Raw genomic sequence first — 13,727 nt, 5'->3', positions numbered from 1 at the left:
AGATTTTATACAGGGGACGTGTCTGTTTTGAGGAGCCCTTTTGTCTTAGTGACCATTAATTACAGGCCACTTCTTTGTCTCTTCCTTGAACTGGAAAGTCTGTGGTTCACAGCCGGTCAGTTGTCCCTATTTGGACAGCAAACCTCTCTCCTCCTAACAACAGGTGTGCTGCGGGGATGTGTTCACCATTTGGTTATCAGCTCCAACCTGATTCCAGACCCCAAAGAGAAATTCCTTCCCTTTTTGGGGTTTGGAAATCAAATCAGATGTTAAAATGCAAAAACAAAAAGTCATTAAGAAACCCAATGTATCTCAAATTTGCCCACTTCTAGTTTTCAGTTTCACAATTAAAATGTAAGGCTGCCTGGCACCACTTTTACCAGCGGGCTTTTTTTAATTTCATTTTGCCTTGGCTTCTTGGGCTTTGGGAAACCTCACAGGCGCAAAAAAGTGTAAAATGCTGAATCTTTAGAGCATTTACAAAATTGCTTGTTAGCCACAACGTACAGGAAAGTTTTTTTTTGTTCTCAAGTTTTTAATTGAGCCATCATCCACCATCTGTTTGACCAGCATTGGATCCCACTAACCACTACAGTGGGTGCGTTACAGTTCACTTAGTCAGAGTTGCTGTGTCAACATGCACTTCTATGTGCACGTTTTAGTCTGGAGCTTTGGATAGTGATGGTACAGGCTCCAACGTTCTTTCTGTCTCAAGGCTGACCAGGAAACTGTCCCATGCTTGCTGCTCAAAATTGGAGGGCGTGGGAAGCATTTGCAAGTTAATCTTCAAACTGTTTATCCAGCTTCCTTGGCCATTGAGACAGCAGGTCAGAATCAAGCTTATGGCTCAGAAGTGATTTCAATTCACTCTGCCACAAGTCAGCCTGACTTAACCATACCATAGTTTTTTTTTCAAAAACTGACTTATGTTCAGGAAACATGTCCCCTTGGTATTGTGATCTCGCCACAGTGTCTCTGTTGACACTTGCATGTGGTTACAGAACTTCAGTAGTCAAATTTAAGGTCACTGCAATAATGTTTGTCCTCTGCTTGTCATTTGAACAATAAACATTGCCCCAACTTTCTCTCTTGGAAGTTGCCTGCTTCTCGGCCTGTAACTTAAACCAGGCATGGTCTGCACATTTCAAAACCATCTCTATCTTCAGTGTTTCTTTTCCATTTGGTAGTATGTGGCAATTGTAAGACCAGGAAATCTTGTGCCTTTGAGAGTTGCAACATGTTCAGATCCAACTCGTATTTTCTTTGCCATAAATTATTGCAAGCTAAGGAAGTTTCCAGTGTGTACCATGTAATGATTCTTTGATCTTGAAACAAGTTCCATTTCACCTCCAGAAACTAGCTCCTTCTGGAGAATATGCTGCTTGAACGCAATATTCAGTTGGGGTGTGTGTGTGCCAGGTGATTGCTTTAAAATGTTTGCAAATAAAAATACAACTCCAACCTCTTTTGACTCTCAAATTGAAATGCCAAACATTCTAACATTGTGAAGGCCTTCCCATTCATTTTTGTTGAGTTACTTGTCATCCTAAGAGTGAAGGTCTGAAGCTTTTATTTGTGTTGTAATTTTAATATCTAGTGCAAGTTGAAAAAACTAGGTTTGCAGATATTTATTCATAAGTCAAATGTCTGCTGGTCAAATGTTTTGACCACTTGGCTGAATATAATCTAAATGCTAATTTGAACCTTTTTGTTTACATTAATTTTGTTTTTGATTCTGTTTGGTTCCTCACGCTCGAGTGATTACTATAACAAATTAATATTAGTAACCATGAATAACTTGTTTTGAGAGATTTCACTTTGTTAATGCACATGAATGTCACATGCTGGATTCAATGTTTCCTATCTTTGGCAGTGGCTGCCTCTGTCTCTTAAAGATGCAGCTAGAAATGTTGTTTATGCAGTGTTCTGAGTACTAAATCAATAAGGTCCGTTTATGAAATTGGATTTATTGCTCGTTTTATTGTTTACTGGGGTAATGCAAAGATGTTTTCCAGGGCTGCTTGCAAGAGGATAATTGACCTGCGGTTTGTTTATTGTGCATTAAACAATTTTATTGAAGAAGCTATCCAGTCCATATCTGTCTGCAAAATTGAATGCGTTTGCTCATAAGCAGATTTTTCTAAATGACTGGTTTCCTCTACCACCAGTGTAATCAGTCAGCTGATCATTTCAATCAGATGATGGTATTTGTCTGGCCAATTTTTTTTTTCTCCCCTCTCCACAGTCTTTGGATGGGTATTTGCTTTCATTGAGGATCATCCTCTGGTTTTTAAACTGTGAATGGAGATACAGTTAATACTGATTTCTGGTTGATTCTCAAACATCAGCAGCAGTGGGGATGCGACTGTCTCGCGCGCTCTCTCGCTCTCAAATGGGCATTAATTGGCTTTCTGCCATTGGTCTTCCAGTACAATCTAAATGTTCATGTTGAGTGGCAGAAGCTTTTATACTGCTTTTGAGTTCACCCAAAACACTTCCATTATCCCTGCTGAGAGTGATCTGAGACGATTGTAGCATTTGCAATGCGTAGCTGGAAGGGCTAGCTGAGCCTGCAAGTTCACCTGTGCTCAGTGAATGCACAACAGTGGACACTAATGTGAACATTCAATAAAGGATGAACAAAAATGCACAACATTGTTTCTCCAACATTAAAGGAAATGTCTGTAACCCCCAAATAAACCATCAATGTGAGCCATCACTGGTATGTTTAACTCTGACTATGCTAGTTTTGATGACATTATAACAATGTACATTTGAATAAAGTAAAACCAATGTAATGTGAAATTAGTTACAAAAATTAGTTTTGAAAAACACCCATTGCCACCTATTGTGCACTCAATATGACTTTTAGTAGAAATTGTTCAAGTTTCTCACCAGCTAAGAAATAAAAATCCCTGTAATAGAACAAAAACAGAAGTTGCTAGAAAAGTTCAGTGGGTCTGGCAGCGTCTATGGAGGAAATAAATCAGTGTTAACGTTTCAGGTCCAGTGACCCTTCCTCAACAGTTCTGAGGAAAGGTCACTGGACCTGAAATGTTAACTCTGATCTTTTTCTTTCCCCATAGATGCTGCCAGACCTGCTGAGCTTTTCCAGCAACTTCTGTTTTTGTTCCTGATTTACAGTATCTGCAGTTCTTTCGGTTTTTATCCCTATAATGGAGATGGAGTTGGCCGGAGAGGCCTTTATGGCTGTGATCCAGGGTCCTCCCATTTGTCTGAGAAGCTCTTTTATAGCCTGCCCTAAGCTGCCGCATTATCAGCTGATAATGGTTTCATCACTGAAGAGCTTAATCCACTATGTGATCACATGAGAAACTGGAAGTTGTGTGCACTGTTATTACGTTGTCAAGAATGACATGCTGTGGATAGAATCTCTTCTCCCCCCTGCCACATGCCAAAAAAAACACAAAATTGAACTTTGAAATAATAATCTGTAGATTTGGAAATACATGCAGTGGTAGGAAACTGAGCAAAAACTTTTGCTGTGTTGCTGTTCAGATAGTCTTCCGCAATTCTCTGTAGAGTCATGATCACAACTTCAGGTTTTGCTTCCTCCTAATGACCTTTGGAGCTGTATGTTGTTACTTGCTGGCCCCAACAAGATGGGAAATCAGCATTTCTTTAGTTTGTCTTTTGTTTCACTTACTAATTGCTGTGTTTACTTGTCTTTCTTTACCTGTCTGTGAGCTGTTTGTGTTTCATCTTTGCTCATGTTGCTATCGACCTCAGCACTAAATGACTACACAATGAGAGTTTGCAGCAATTGTCACAGCTTGGACAAAAAAGTCTGCAGGGGTGACTTGCATCATGATTTTTTAAAAAAAATACATCCATAGGATTTGGACAGTGCTGGCTAGACCTGCATTTATTGGCCATCTCTAATTGCACAAGAGAAGGTGGTAGTGAACTGCCTTCTTGAACCTAGTTCTTCCGCCTTGTCTAGTTTATTCTGTTTTTTTTAACTACACTCTTCAGTGGTTCTGCTTGGCTAGGCACACCCCATTCTGCATCTTGGCAAGTTCATGTTTCTCATCAGCTAAGAAATAAAAATCCACAAAATAAAACATAGAGTAGATTTGTGTCTTCTGATAGCCATCTTACCTCAGTATATGCAAGCTCAGAAATTGAATCAGCAAAGCACTTTATTGCCGTGGATTTCGTAAAAAGAACAAGTATTACTGTTGTATGTTCTATAGTGGCAGAAACAACGTGCTGGAGATACTCAGATCTGGCCGTATTAGTGGAGAAAGAAACAGATTTAAAACTTTTTTGAAGAAGAGTCATACTAGACTCAAAAGCTTAATTCAGCCTGTGTGGAGAGACAAACAGTCAGACCTGCTGAGTTTCCCCAGCACTGTCTGTTTCTTTTTATTTTCAGATCTGCAGCATCTGCAGTATTTTACTTCTACATAGTTGAGAAACCTGGGCAGCATCAAGAAGAGAGGAAAAACTGGATTCTAATGAGGTGGATGTGTGGAGTAACAAGAATGATCCATATCAGGAACCAGAAACTTGGGGCCAGTATGGATTGTTGGGGCAGTGAAGAAAGTGGCCAGGAAGAAGATGGCATGTTTGCCTGTTGCTTCTCTCTTGCTGTGCAATGTGATGAGAGGACCAATGGAGATGGGTCTTCTTCCAGGAAGAAGACATGGAAAGGCTAAGATTCGATAGAACATTGCAGTGATGAGAGACTTGAGCACATCAAGATTCGCTCTGAGGAATGGATGACCAACAGGCGGTGGTGGCAAAAGGATTACCTCCCATTATTGGCAACCCTAAAACTGGAAAAGCTGAAAGGGGGAAGTTGCTGATGTTGCTGATGAAAATATTCTGAAAACCTGGTTCAGAATCTTTCACAGCAAGCATGCCTTGCTTCACTTTGTGCTGATTAAACCCATTGTGTGAAAAACAACTTTTATTTTTTGACACACTGAAATCTCTATGGTCATTTCCTGCAAGGCCACTGTTGCAGGCTCCAAAGCAATTAGCTGGCTGTTTTCTGCTCAAGCGTTAAACTTGTATGTCATTTAGAAAAGTCAGATGGTATTTATTTCCAGTTATCTTGAATGCTTTGCAAACCAAAATGTCTTTTGTGTCTTTAACCCATACACACTGAACACAGACATGTAAATGTAATATTTAAAAACGTCTGGAATCAGGTTGTACAGCAAAGTGACTATCTTGCAGCAAAGCTGTTTCTTTACATAAAATCAATCTATCGTTTGCCAGTGCCATTTGACATCTTTATTTTTTTCAGTTCTTTGGCAATCTGCTGTCCAATGATTTCAAAGAAATTGTTGACTTGGCTGTTGCATGAGGCATTTTCTATGGCACTGTGCAGATGAGATTATAATATTTAAATCCATGGTAATTGTGGATCTCATAACCTCTTGTTTTTTTAATAATGACCAGTTTTAGCCTTTGATTCAGCAAAAAATGAAAGCTGCTTCTTGTATATTTCGTGTTTGATAACTAAATGTTGATAATTTGGAGGCTTTTGGAGCTTCACCAGAACTGTCTTCTGCACAAATGACATTCTGTGCTTGAGTTATTTCTCGATTTAATAGATTGAAATAACTGTCTGTGTTTTTCATTTTTGCTGGGTCAATCATTTTGTTTTTGTTGATTGATTGATTGTATTCCTTCAACATCACGCTAAGGATTAAAGCAGTTTTTAATGACTGAGAAGTTAAAACAAGTGGGTTGCATTGTTTTGGAGCTGATCGCCACATTTAACATTTTGCCACAACAATACCAGATATAGATGAGACTTTATAAAGCTCTAGTTAGGCCCCATTTAGAATGCTGTGTCCAATTTTGGGCCCCACACCTCAGGAAGGATGTACTGGCGCTGGAGAGTGTCCAGCTGAGATTCACACAGATGATCCCTGGAATGGTAGGTTTAACGTATGGTGAACGGCTGAGGATCCTGGGATTGTATTCATTAGAGTTTAGAAGGTTGAGGGGCGATCTAATAGAAACTTACAAGATAACGTATAGCTTAAAAAGGGTGGACACTGGGAAGTTGTTTCCGTTGGGGGGGGGTGGCGGGGAGACTAGGACTTGTGGTCACAGCATTAAAATTAGAGGGGGTACATTTAAAACGGAAATGAGGAGACATTTCTTCAGCCAGAGAGTGATAGGCCTGTGGAATTCATTGCCACAGAGTGCAGTGGAGGCCGGGACGTTAAATGTCTTCAAGGCAAAGATAAATTCTTGATCTCGCAAAGAATCAAGGGCTACGGGGAGAGTGCCGGGAAGTGGAGTTGAAATGCCCATCAGCCATGATTTAAATGGTGGCGTGTACTCAATAGGCCGAATGGCCTTACTTCTACTCCTATGTCTTATGGTCTTATAATCTTATAATTTACAATATCTTTCTCCTACCCCTGCCCTCCCCCCACCCTTTGCTTCCTCAGAAATAATGCCTTGTGTAAAAAAAAGAGTTTATTAATTCCTAAATTTACATGATGTGCTCATTCACCGTACAATTTCTGCTGAACCCATTTTGATAATTTGCTGACCAGGTTATTAATCAGGAGAAAATAGCACAGTGCTCACTCTGGGCTTGGTTTGCGTACATCAACTGGACTAATAGTCCAGGTTTGTATCCACTTTTTTTATGTCAACCCTGTATTTATGGCAGTGAAAACCAGTGAATTTAACCATGTCAGTAATGTGACAAATGGGGTGGGGCATGGAGAAAAGGTCTTGAATGATTTTAACAGACCCAATCTCATTGCTATAAAGCCTTCAGTTACAAAGATCTCACTTGTTTTCCCACCATCTTCACTCCCCCACATATAGCTCGCAGCATTGGTTTAGGGGACAAGTTAAGAGTAGGTCTATTCACCCACTTTAGAAGCAGGTGGCCGTGAATGTTATACTTCAAGAAATAGAATGCCGTCAGCTATTTTATAATTCAGGCTGGAGACAATAAAGCAGAAAATCGGATCACATTCTATTTTATTATAATCTTAGCAATTGTTGAGACACTGCCTAATCTCTCTTCAAGTGGAGCAACTGTACATTGTATCTTGTATTGGGACCTTTTCTACAGGCTCACTGTGCAGGGTGGACTCCCAATGGGTGGGGGTAAATCAACTTTAGAGATTGAGTGGGACAAGCCAACTTGCAGATACCCTCTCAAAATCCTTTCACGGAATCTTGATTGAGAATCCATGTTATTATATTGATGTTTGATTCCTGTTGCACACTTTGTTTAACAAAAAATCTTTACAGTGATGCTTCCTTCCTTGTTCTTAGTGTTGTGGTAGCATTTAATCAAAGTATAATTGTTTTATTCTCCCAAACAATTTCAGGAAGTGGACCTTTTGAACCATTTGGTGGACACGAAATCAGTCCAGTGTTAACAACTTCAGTTGTAACTGGCCGAAATACAAACAGCAGGGTATTTTGGTTTGTTACGTAGGTCATGCTCTGAGGCTGTTTGATACATGCAATGCCTTTTTCTTCTGGTTTTGCACTTTCAGTAACATTAGTTACTTTGTCATTTTAGTTTGTTTTACACCTATATTTTCACAATTTAGCCACTGGGGAATAGTGGCATTACAGGTTTAATAAATGTTAGGTTGGCTCAGTGTTCTCAACAAATTTTCTGTAGCATGATTGCCAATTTCTGAAGACAAGTCATCATGGACTCCGCTTCTTTCTTCACCGATTTTCAATGTCAGACTTGATGAATTTCTCCAGCAATTTTTGTGTACTTTGGTTCAGATTTCTGGCATCTGTAGTATTACACTTTTATTGCCATGTTGCTGTTGGTTTGAAACAAGTACCAGAAACTTGAATTCTTCAGTGTGGACAATACATTTTTCTAGTGTTCTTGGAGCAGGGCAGCAAAACAAATAGATCAAGATTATTTGGAGACCATTCGTGCAATGTTCTCTTCGTCTCATTGCCAACAGAGCCACAGTAGGATTCTTTTGAATTGATCTAATTTAAGATTGTTGTTTGTTGAAGGCAACTAATTTAACATGTACTGTTAAATCCTGATTTCCTGCAGGTTTGCTGGTGGGAGCTTTAGATGCAGTGCTCGATTCCAATGCCCGTGTTGCACCATTTCGAATTTTGCATCAGATGCCTGGATCACAGGTGTATTGGGCCATAGCTTGTGGTATGTAAATTCTCCATGAAGCTTACCTTTATTGCATGTTTTTCTAAACAATGTTGTTACATTTTGAAAGTATGGAATTGGGACAATATACCGAATTAGATATTTTCCAAAATGTACAAAGGAGATTAAATGTTTCCTTACTAAGTACCATGCATTTATTTATTGAAAATCAGAAGCCTAAATTCAAAAGAATTATTTTAGCAAGGTACTTTATTAATACAATCCAGCAGTGCTAATAAACACTGAACAAATACTGTGTATAAATAAAAAATAGACTGAAAAAGAGAAAACTATACCAGGATAGATTAAAAGACCATGTACAAAATTTGGTGGAAGCATTCAAAGACAAATTAAAGATGAAAGAAATTAATACTGTTTATTTGAAGCAATTAATTAAACCTAAAGTACTTACTTTTTGTTCAGTGCTTTGAGAATGATAAGAGTTGAAATAAAATTCCATAAGTTTATCTGATGAGTGTTATTTTTGAAATAGGAATAGAAGTGTGTTTATAATCAGTCTTTCATGGGGACTTGTATAAAAATACACAGTTGCTGGTTTGACTTGGCCCAAATCCCCCTTTCATATTGAAATCCATTTTGTGGAATTGGTCCCATCAAAGCCCCTGATACTCCAGTGCCATGTTTTATAGTTATCTATAGAAAATGACTGCAAAATCTCTTTCTCATGTTTAATATTTAAAGAACCCAAGTAAACTGGCACTCTGTCGACGATTCAGTTGGAATGAAGGAGTGAGGCCTTATTTAGTTAGTGCAAAGTTACAATGCCTTAATATAACTTGCCCAACAAAGCCATTTATACACTTAAGGCAAAATATTCAATCACATTTTAGTTAAAAAGGGTGTCCAAATTTCATTGCCAAGGGAGTGATTCAGTGACATTGAGGTGCTGCTCAACTTCAGTGCAGTGGAAATATCTAGAGTCTGGCTAGTGCTGGGTTTTCTTCCTGCGACTCAAGTTGCTGGTTAGCAGCTATGCCTCACTGGATTAATTTTGGTGTCGCTAGTAATTAATGTGAGAGCTTCCATCTGAAGCAAACGTTGCATCAATAAAGTCTTTCTAAAGCTCATATAAATTTAATCCACTCCCTTTAGGCACTTTCTATTTATGCAAATCTATTTCGGAATTTGCAACTTTTAAAATTTTTCAGTAGATTTTGATGTGTAAAGCAATATATAACTACAATAAATTTTGAGCATAAACTTGTCACAGAATCCAAAATGTCAGCTTAATATTTGTGTTTTATTTTGCAAATGATCATCAGGTGCCTCTGTGGAAGAAATTCATCAACACTGGGAGTGGTTAGAACAGAATCTTCTGCACACTCTTTCAGTATTTGACAATAAAGACGATGTTATTAGTTTTGTCCATGGTAAAGTGAAGGTATGTGCAACCCAGAAAAATTGTTTTGAAGAATTGAGCCTGCTTTGTAGGCCACTGGAAAAAAAACTAGAGAATGAGCAGTACTTTTTTCGTATTGTGTGACTTATTTACAAGTAATCCCTATTTTTGTATAGACTTGAAAGAAACAAAAGTGCATAATTGTTTGGATAATCAGCATTTTCACATCATTTCTTAATGCTGTGGAACAATTGTTTGTCTCCCATGTGGTGGAATCTTCAATTCACAAAAGTCTATCTGACTTAACCTGAGTTTAAAAGTGTTACAACTTATTTTGACCATTCTTGGTTTAATGGGAACTGTTGTGCACTATAAGCATTCTGCTTTGTTCACAATCTATATGCTATATGTTGCATTTTCAAACTAACTAAGGCTATCTTAACGCTATGTGTGCTGGAAAGTGAGGGTTCATATCAACAGTATAGTTTCAGGGTCAAAGCTATCACTGCTATGTGTAAGTGGTGAGGTTAATATGAATAAGAACTATAAGGTTCAATACAAAGGACATTAGAACAGGTTGCCGAGTCTGCTGTCCATATAATTCAATAAATAACTGCTTAAACTGCTTTATATCAGGGCTTGTGACTAAAACAGCAAGGTTTGTGGTTTCCATATGAAGTCTGCTCTGTTATCAATATAATCCACATGGCTGTGAATGAAATCGTGCTTAAAAGTTGTGAAACTTTCTAAGTGTGTGAGTTCTGCTGATAATGACATTGCAATATCAACGATCTTTTTAGAGTTGCTTCTTTAAAAAAAAATTCGCTTAACCAAACAATGACCAGCAATTCTGTGCTACTACTACAGAGTGCTCTGTTCAATTACAAAGCAGTTATATTGCTTGATTGGGCTAGTTGGGGTTTCAGCTCAGACTCGTGTGAGGTGAAACTTTCACAAACTATATGTTGACGACATCGAGATTAATATGTCAGGGAATTTGGGCACATTTGCCTAACTACATCTTGAGCAGAAAACCCATCCCTTGATTTATAGAATATAGAACATTACAGCGCAGTACAGGCCCTTCGGCCCTTGATGTTGCGCCAAACTGTGAAACCAATCTGAAGCCCATCTAACCTACACTATTCCATTATTAACGATATGTTTACCCAATGACCATTTAAATGCCCTTAAAGTTGTTGAGTCTACTACTGTTGCAGGCAGAGCATTCCATGCCCTTACTACTGTCTGAGTAAAGAACCTACCTCTGACTTCTGTCCTATATCTATGTCCCCTCGTGCTAGCCATCTCCATCCAAGGAAAAAGGCTCACACTGTCCACCCTATCTAACCCTCTGATCATCTTGTATGTCTCTATTAAGTCGCCTCTTAACCTTCTTTTCTCTAATGAAAACAGCCTCAAGCCCTTCAGCCTTTTCTCATAAGACCTTCCCTCCATACCAGGCAACATCTTGGAAAGGGTGAAGAGGAGATTTACCAATGCTTCCACATCCTTCCTATAATGCAGCGACCAGAACTGTACGCAGTACTCCAAGTGAGGCCACACCAGAGTTTTGTACAGCTGCAACATGACCTCATGGCTCCGAAACACAATCCCTCTACCAATAAAACCTAACGCACCGTACGCCGCATTAACAGCCCTATCAACCTGGGTGGCAGCTTTCAGGGATCTATGCACATGGACACTGAGATCTCTCTGCTCATCCACACTACCAAGAATATTACCATTAGCCCAGGACTCTCTATCCCTGTTACTCCTTCCAAAGTGAATCACCTCACACTTCTCTGCATTAAAAAATTCCTCATTATAGTAGATACTACAGTTGCATCAGATGTCTTAAAAATGTTATTTTACTGAAAAAAAAAAGTCTTAAAAACCTTTTTTGTTTCTTTTTGTGTTCTCTGGCTTTCATTGAATTATGCATTTGTGAAATTCTGGGACCATATTGTAAGCGTTATGATATACAGACTGACCCTGGATTGCGAACAGGTTCCATTCGTGAGTCCATTTGCAAGTCGATTTGTACACCAGTTGGAGCACCACACAGGACAATTGTAAAATAGCTGCTCGTTCACATGAGGAAGTGGGCATATGTTGGATCTTTAATTTAATACTAGTACATACCTGTGTGGGATACCGTTCGTAAGTACAAGTGTTTGTAAGTCGGATGTTTGTAAATTTGAGGATGACCAGAATGCCGCATCAGCATGTACTTTATGTGTTGTCCTAAAGACTTGAACAAGAAATACAATGCCCAAGATTTTTAGCTGTTTAATCACGTCGAGTCTGGGATGGAATTCCAGAGCTTTGACTCAGGAAACTGATCGCCTGGTACAAAACTTGCCAGTGTCAAAGTTGTTCCAATGTGAAAAATGTAACTTTTCCATTTAGCTGTATTGTAGATTTGTTTAAAGATTTTCAATTCTGTTGGAATCAGGGTCTTATTGCTGAAGAAACCAGGAGCAAATTGGCAGAACAGGAAGAAGATCCTGAGAAGTTTCGGGAGGCTTTGGTGAAGTTTGAGACCCGATTTAATTTCCCAGACTTGGAAAAACTGGTGACCTATTATTCATGTTGCTGCTGGAAGGGGCGGGTTCCCCGTCAGGGCTGGATTTACCTGAGCATCAATCATCTCTGTTTTTATTCTTTCTTGTTGGGTAAAGAAGGTAAGAAAAGATGAACGGTGCAAACTAAATTAATCAGTTGTGGAGAGCTGTTTTATCATTTTCGAACTGTGCTTTTATGTTTATTATTTTGAGTCTTGCTACAATGCCTGGTGAAACTACACTGCAGGCAATTTCCACATTTTAATTATCTACTCCATGAGCTAGATGGGGCAGTATCAAGGGGATCAAATATGCACAATTACTCCTTGATATCTTCTCTATCTTAGCTATTTTTAAAATAAAATCCCTACCAGTAGGCAAAGTTGAAATGGTAACTTTTTAGGAAGCCTATTTGAGCAGTTTTCTCAGTTGAACACTTAAGTGGAACAAATGAATTCTGAAAGCTGGGAAGGAAAAGTCAGGGAACTGAAGACCAGTGAGCCTGATATTGGTGGTGGGTAAGTGGTTGGAGGTAGTTCTGAGGGGCAGAATTTATATGTATGTAGAAAAGCAAGGACTGATTAGGGTAGTCAACATGGCTTTGTGCATGGGAAGTCATGTGTCACCTAACTTGATTACTTCTTCAAACAACTCAATGAAGAGGATTGATGAGGGCAGAGTGGTGGACATGGTCTTTATGGACTTCAGTGAGACGTTTGACAATGTTCCACAGGGTAGACTGGTTAACAAGGTTAGATCACATAGAGTACAGGGAAAACTAGCCATTTGGATACAGAACTAGCTGGGAGGCAGGACACAGAGTGATGGTGGTGGAGGGTTGCTTTTTAAACTAGAGGCCTATCACCAGCGGTGTGCCGCAAGGATTAGTGCTGTATCCACTAATTTTTGTCATCTGTATTCCGAGTCAAATCAAATATATAAGAGATATGGTTAGTAAGTTTGCGGATGACACTAAAATTGATTTTTGTAGTGGACAACCAAGAAGATTATCTCGATGTACAAAGGGACCTAGATCGGATGGGCTGATGAGCCAAGGCATGGCAGATGGAGTTTAATTTGGATAAATGTGAGGTGTTGCTTTTTGGAAAGGCAATTCAGGGCAGGATGTATACACCTTTTTAAAGGTAAGGTCCTAGGGAGTGTTACCCTACAAAGACCTTGGGAGTGCAGGTTCATTGTTCCTTGAAAGTGGAGTCACAGACAGGGTGGGGAAGATGATGTTTGGTACACTTGCCTTTATTGGACAGTGGTTTGAGTATAAGAGTAGGAAGGTCATGTTGCAGCTGTACAGGACACTGGTTAGGCCACTTTTGCAACACTACGTACAATTCTGGTCTCCCCGCTATTCAAAAGACATTGCAAAACTTGAAAGGTTGCAGAAAAAAATTATGAGGATGTTGCCAGGGTTGGAAGGTTTGACCTATAGGGAGAGGTGGGATAGGCTGGGGTTTTGGAGCATTGGAGGCTGAGGGGTGACATTATAGAAGTTTTTAAAATGGAGCGGGGCATGGATAGGGTGAATAGCCATGGTCTTTTCTCCAGGGTGGGGAAGCCCAAAACTAGAATGCATTGGTTCAGGGTGAGAGGGAAAATATTTAAAAGGGATCTAAGGGGCAACTTT

The 13,727-nt window shown here is 39.3% G+C and overlaps 1 protein-coding gene across 1 annotated transcript in view; it reads left to right on the top strand.

Moving 5' to 3' along the window:
• The window catches only part of LOC125453275 (TBC1 domain family member 8-like), a 102,544-nt gene that overhangs the window by 39,759 nt on the left and 49,058 nt on the right, over positions 1 to 13,727 (top strand). Inside the window, exons 2-4 of the mRNA XM_048532619.2 lie at positions 8,048 to 8,158; positions 9,442 to 9,560; positions 11,977 to 12,205. Coding sequence (XP_048388576.1) covers positions 8,048 to 8,158; positions 9,442 to 9,560; positions 11,977 to 12,205 — 459 coding nt within the window. The remainder of the gene's footprint in view (positions 1 to 8,047; positions 8,159 to 9,441; positions 9,561 to 11,976; positions 12,206 to 13,727) is intronic.

Source organism: Stegostoma tigrinum, chromosome 6 (genome assembly GCF_030684315.1).
Source record: "Stegostoma tigrinum isolate sSteTig4 chromosome 6, sSteTig4.hap1, whole genome shotgun sequence".
Taxonomy (NCBI): domain Eukaryota; kingdom Metazoa; phylum Chordata; class Chondrichthyes; order Orectolobiformes; family Stegostomatidae; genus Stegostoma; species Stegostoma tigrinum.
The sequence above is the reverse complement of the archived record's forward strand: the minus strand, read 5'-3'. Positions and strand labels throughout refer to the sequence as shown.